At 45.2% G+C, this 6,688-nt stretch overlaps 1 protein-coding gene across 1 annotated transcript in view; it reads left to right on the forward strand.

The window, feature by feature from the left end:
* The first annotated feature begins 3,990 nt into the window (after positions 1-3,990).
* LOC109919799 (actin filament-associated protein 1-like) overlaps positions 3,991-6,688 on the forward strand; it is a 25,119-nt gene continuing 22,421 nt past the window's right edge. Inside the window, exon 1 of the mRNA XM_048618484.1 lies at positions 3,991-4,053. Within this exon, the coding sequence (XP_048474441.1) occupies positions 3,991-4,053 (63 nt within the window). The remainder of the gene's footprint in view (positions 4,054-6,688) is intronic.

Genomic DNA, 6,688 nt, shown 5'->3' on the forward strand with positions numbered 1-6,688 from the left:
GTACTTATTAAATAATAGTGCCCCTTATTCCTGAGTGTGACACTCCCATACTTATTAAATAATAGTGCTCCTTGTTCGTGGATATCTCATTAAATAATACAAATGTTGCAAATTTGCGCTCTGTGTCACTTCAGCTGCATCTCATTTTGATTGAAGTCAAGCAGTTTGATTGCCTTCACATTATACCTGGAGGGCCACTTCAGAGTTTGTTTCTTTTGGATAAAAGAACAACAGCAGTTCACAGCATTGACTATCACCTTGCAGGTGAACGTAACTGTGTGTCTGTGGATTTACTATGTGCAGTACAGTCGGATCTTTACTTTCAGGGAGCTTTATTCTGTGCCTAACTCTGATTTGTATCTTTCCCATGTGGGTTTGATGAAGATAACCTTTGGCTCGCTTCACTCCCAGTTTAAACAAGTACTTGGTGCGTAACTGTGTATCTAATCCTGTGTTGTATCTGACCCAAGAGTGTTTGAATGGAAAAGTGTAGAGTAGGCTTTATTCTCATTTTAAAATTGTAGAGGATGCTTTACTCTGTATCTAACCCTGCTGTATATGTCCTGGAATGTTTGATGGGGACAATTTCGATCAAAGTGCACTCTCAGTTCAGAAGAGTAAAGGGAGTTTTACTTTGTATCGAACCCTGTGCTGTCCTTGTCTTGGCAGTTTTTGATTAGGGCCAGTGTAGAGGAAGCTTTACTCTGTATCTAACACTGTGCTCTATCAGCTGAGCAGATAGGTTTTATCACTGATATTGCTGGACAGGTAATGAATGGCCCAGTATATTCTCACCACAAAATACTGTCTCTGGCAATGTGTCACTCCTGCATAATACACTTGAGCATTAACTGGTTGATGTACTGAATCCCAAGAATGAGGCTTGAACCCACCACCTTCTGAACATGTGACTGAGCAAAGACTGATATAATTCAGAAAATAAAGCCTGTATTCTGCCGATGCTTCCATTTACAGAATTAGATTGTGTATGGAAAAAGCATTTAGACTCAGGTATTAACGATTCAACAACGTGTCATCTTTGTCTTACAGAACTTTTGTGAATGCAAAGTTCAGGCGTATTTCTGAATATGCCTTCGCTCACCTCCCAGCGCTCCAGTTCCTGTGAGTACAGAATGGGAAAAGCTGTGTTTTTGTGCTTGACGTCCTTCTGAACTTTTGCCTTTGTGTTTTGGAAATGGCATCTTCCGTTTCTTATGTACATGTGTCTGTACATACCTCAGGCTGTTGAAACAATCATGGTGGCTCAGTGGTTAGTGCTGCCGCCTCACAGTGCCAGGGATCCAGGTTCAATTCCACCCTCCGGCAACTGTCTCTGTGTAGTTTTGCACATTTTCCACACACACAGCCCCCGCTCCCCCCCCACCAACCCCCGTGTCTGTGTGGGTTTCCTCCAGTTTCCTCCCACAGTCCAAAGGTGCGAATGCTAAATGAATTGACCATTATAAATTGCCCATCATGTCCAGGCTAGGTGCATTAGCCATAAGAAATGTAGGGCTATCAGCTGGGATGCTCTTTGGAGGGTTGGTATGGACTTGACGGGTTGAATGGCCAGCTTCCACACAGTACAGATTCTATGATCATGGCTCAACAAGGTGCAGGGCTGGATGAACACAGCAGGCCAACCAGCATCATAGGAGCAGAAAGGCTGACGTTTCGGGCCTAGACCCTTCATCAGAAAAGGGGGAGGGGAAGGGGGTTCTGAAATAAATAGGGAGAGAGTGGGAGGTGGATAGAAGATGGATAGAGGAGAGGATAGGTGGAGAGGAAACAAACAGGTCGAAGAGGCGGGGATGGAGCCAGTAAAGGTGAGTGTAGGTGGGGAGTTAGGGAGGGGATAGGTCAGTCCAGGGAGGACGGACAGGTCAAGGGGGCGGGATGAGGTTAGTAGGTAGGAGATGGGGGTGTGGCTTGAGGTGGGAGGAGGGGATAGGTGGGAGGAAGAACAGGTTAGGGAGGCGGGGACAAGCTGGACCGGTTTTGGGATGCGGTAGGGGGAGGGGAGATTTTGAAGCTTGTGAAATCCACATTGATACCATTGGGCTGCAGGGTTCCCAAGTGGAATATGAGTTGCTGTTCCTGCAACCTTCGGGTGGCATCGTTGTGGCACTGCAGGAGGCCCAGATGGACATGTCGTCTGAGGAATGGGAGGGGGAGTTGAAATGGTTCGCGACTGGGAGGTGCAGTTGTTTATTGCGAACCAAGCATAGGTGTTCTGCAAAGCAGTCCCCGAGCCTCCGCTTGGTTTCCCCGATGTAGAGGAAGCCACACCGGGTACAGCGGATGCAGTATACCACATTGGCAGATGTGCAGGTGAACATCTGCTTGATGTGGAAAGTCTTCTTGGGGCCTGGGATGGGTGTGAGGGAGGAGGTATGGGGGCAGGTGTAGCACTTCCTGCGGTTGCAGGGAAAAGTGCCGGGTGTGGTGGGGCTGGAGGGGAGTGTGGAGTGGACAAGGGAGTCACGGAGAGAGTGGTCCCTCCGGAAAGCAGATAAGGGTGGGGAGGGAAAGATGTCTTTGGTGGTGGGGTCGGATTGCAGATGGCGGAAGTGTCGGAGGATGATGCGTTGGATCCGGAGGTTGGTGGGCTGGTGCGTGAGCACGAGGGGGATTCTTTTTTGGTTCTTATTGCGTGGACGGGGTGTGAGGGATGAGTTGCGGGAGATGTGGGAGACACGGTTGAGGGCGTTCTCGACCACTGAGGGGGGGAAGTTACGGTCCTTGAAAAACGAGGAAAACTGAGATGTACGGGAGTGGAATGCCTCATCCTGGGAGCAGATGCGGCAGAGGCAAAGGAATTGGGAATACGGGATGGCATTTTTGCAGGAAGGTGGGTGGGAGGAGGAGTATTCTAGGTAGCTGTGGGAGTCGGTGGGCTTGAAATGAATATCGGTTTCTAGGTGGTTGCCCGATATGGAGACAGAGAGGTCCAGGAAGGGGAGAGAGGTGTTAGAGATGGTCCAGGTAAACTACACTCACCTTTACTGGCCTAACTCCCCACCTACACTCACCTTTACTGGTCCACCTCAAGCAGCACCCCCATCTCCTACCTACTAACCTCATCCCGCCCCCTTGACCTGTCCGTCCTCCCTGGACTGACCTATCCCCTCCCTAACTCCCCACCTACACTCACCTTTACTGGCTCCATCCCCGCCTCTTCGACCTGTTTGTTTCCTCTCCACCTATCCTCTCCTCTATCCATCTTCTATCCGCCTCCCCCTCTCTCCCTATTTATTTCAGAACCCCCTTCCCCTCCCCCTTTTCTGATGAAGGGTCTAGGCCCAAAACGTCAGCCTTTCTGCTCCTGTGATGCTGGTTGGCCTGCTGTGTTCATCCAGCCCTGCACCTTGTTGTCTCAGATTTTCCAGCATCTGCAGTTCCTACTATCTATGATCATGGCTGTCTGGTTTTGAATATACCCTCTCAATGAAACAGTGTGAAACATTCTTCCCCAGCCTACATGCCTCAGAGTTCAAACAAGGGAGATTAGCAATCAATTCAGATTTATTTGTCCATCACCTTTCATTGTGTTTTTTTTTATCTTGAGCAATAATGATTGGCAAAGTATGATGCTATGATTTAAAACCTGGAAGTTGGCAAATTTGCTCATGTTGGTTTACTCTTAATCCTATTTCTAGCTTGATTTGGTCACTTCTCATCGTCTCTCCCTATTTAGAGAGATGGAGAGGTCTAATTCCAACCTTAATATAAAAGGCTGGAGGGTTGTTACTTTAAAAATGACAGGAATCTGAGAAAAGTTGGAGGGGTGGCTCTGTTAGTTAATGCTGGCAATAGCACAATAGAGAGGGATGACCTATGTTCAGGAAACCAAGGTGTGGAAACAGTTTGGATAGAATTGAGAAATTACAAAGTGAAAGAGTCACTGGTGGGAATGACGTCCAGGCCTCTGAAGAGTTGTCACATGATTGGGTGGGACATAAAGGAAGAAATGTCGGGAACTTGTCAAAGATGGGTAGCAAAAATCATCGGAGATTTCATCTACATTTAAACTGGAAAAGTCGGATGGGCAAGGTATCCTAGATGAAGAGTCCATGAAATATTCTCAGGATAGTTTCTTCGAGCAAGGAGCTGATCAGAGGGCAGGCTGTTCTAGATCTGGTATTGACTAATGAGAAAGGATTAATCAGTACCCTTAGATAGTCGCAATGGTAGTATGATTGAATTTTACATTCAGTTTGAGGGAGAAAGGAGTGGGTCCAAGACGATTTTTAAAGTAAATTGCATGAGGGGAATTATAAGGGCATGAGAACAGAGCAGGTTAAAGTGAATTCGCAAATTAGATTAAAGGATAGGTCAATAGAGATGCAGTTGCAGACACTTAGGGGGAATATTTCATAATTGCAGAATAAATGCTTTCCAACTGATGAGAAAAATTCCAAAGGATGGGTGTACCATCTGCAGGTTACCAGAAATGTTAAAGATAATGTTGTTTAAAGAAAAGATTTACTCGGATGCTACCGGGACTGGAAGGTTTGAGTTATAATGAGAGGCTGGGTAGGCTGGGACTTTAGGTGACTAAGGGGTGACCTTATAGAAGTCAATAAAATTATGAGAGGCATAGATAAGGTAGACAGCCAACAGCTTTTTCCCAGGATAGGGGAGACTAAAACTAAAGGGCATAGGTTTAAGATGAGAGGGGAGAGTTACAAAAATGGGGCAGTTTTTTCACACAGAAGGTAGTGAGTGTCTGGAGCAGGCTGCCAGAGATAGTGGTGGAGATGAGTACAATTTTCCAATTTAAGAGACATTTAGACAGGTACATAGATGGAATAGAGACGGAGGGATATAGATCAAACGCAGGCAAATGGGACTAGATTAATTGTGAAAAATGGGCAGCATGGACAAGTTGGGCTGAAGGGCCAGTTTCCACGCTGTGAACCTCCATGACTCTATGACTCTTAAAAAGTAGATCATGATGCGAAGACAGGTGGCAGGTCAAAAGATTGGACAGAATATTTAAAAAAAGCAGAGCATTGTCAAAAAAATTAACAACCAGAGAAATATTACAGTACAGGCGACAGCTGGCCAGAAACACAAAAAACAATATCAAGCGTTTTTTCAAATAGTTTCTTTTAAAAAGTTCACAAGGTTAGTGTTGGTCCAATAGAAAGTGAGGTTGAAGATTTCAGAATGGAAAGAAAGAAAAGGCAGATTGATTGATCAGCTATTTTACTTCAGTCTTCACTGTAGGCAATACATCCCAGGAGCAGCAATAAATCAGGAAATAGAGTCAACGAAGGGAGGGAGGAATGAAGGAAAATCACAATCACCAGAGATATTTGGTGAGGTGCCACATTGAAAGTTATTGTGAAAAATAATAACTTATGGTGTCAGTAGGTGGTGGCATATTGGATAGAAGATTGGCATAGACAGAGGATTGGCTTGGATAGAAGATTGGCTTGCTAATGGGAAGCAGCAAGCAGGTATTAGTGGGTTATTTTCAGGTTGGCAAGTTGCAATGAGCAGTGTGCCACAGAGACCAGAGCTGGGATCACAGTCATTTACAGTTGTTATCAAGGAGTTTGATGAAGGATCAGAATGAGTGGTTGTAAAATTTGCTGACAGGACAAAACTAGGTCAGAAATTAAGTTGTGAAGAGGACAACGAGGAGGCTCTGAAAATTATAGATGAGTTAAATGAGTGACCAACAACGTGACAAGTGGAGCATAATGTTGAAAATGTGAAATTGTCCACTTAGGCAGAAAGAGTGAAGAAAAAGCATATTATCTAAATGATGAGAGATTGCAGAGGTTCTGAAATGCAGAGCGATCTGGGTGTCCTGGTACATGAATTACAGAAGGTTCATAAAAAAGATAAAAGTCAACATAGCCTTACCAGACCTTGGGGGTACAGCAAGTGGTCAGAAAAGCTGAAAAAAAATGTTCTCATTTATTGCGAGAGGAATTGAATATAAAAGTAAGGAGGTTACACTTCAGTTGTTCGTGCATTGCGGAGACCACATCTGGCATTCTGTATACAGTAACGGTCTCCTTATATAAGGAAAGATGTCACTGTGTTGGAAGCAGTTCAGAGACTAAGACCTGGAAAGAGTGGGTCATCTTATGTGTCAGGGCTAAGCCTGTATCTGTTGGAGTTTGAAATACAAGTTGATTTCATTGAAACATGGAAGATCCTGAGGGGACATGACTGGGTGGAAATGGAGAGAATGTCTCCTCTTGTGGGGGAATCAAGAATGAGGCATCAGTGTTCATTAGATTTCTTTCTCTGGAAGTTCAGTGCCTTTGGAACACTTTTCTTGAAAAGGTGGTGGCGGTTTAATCCTTCAATATTTTTAAGGCAACGGTGGATGAATCCTCGTTATGCAAGGGGGTAAAAGGTTATCGGGGATAGGCAAGAATATGGATTTGAGGTAAGAATTAGATTGTTACCATTATCTTATTGAATGGTGCGGAAGGCTCAAGGGATTGAATGGCCTACCTGATTAATGTGCTCATTTGTTCAAGTCTGTGCAGTGCATTTTGCCAATTCTCACTAGCTTCGATTGAGACGTCAGGGTGAGCAAGCCACCAACCCAGTACTGGCAATGGGAGCTTTCCATGCTCATTGCCATTGGCCTTTACAGCTCCTGTCCAGTTTCATAAAGGCACCACCCAGTCTGACCCCACATGCCCCTGCAGAGGAGTGT

Source organism: Rhincodon typus, chromosome 40, assembly GCF_021869965.1.
Source record: "Rhincodon typus isolate 14 chromosome 40, sRhiTyp1.1, whole genome shotgun sequence".
Taxonomy (NCBI): Eukaryota; Metazoa; Chordata; class Chondrichthyes; order Orectolobiformes; family Rhincodontidae; genus Rhincodon; species Rhincodon typus.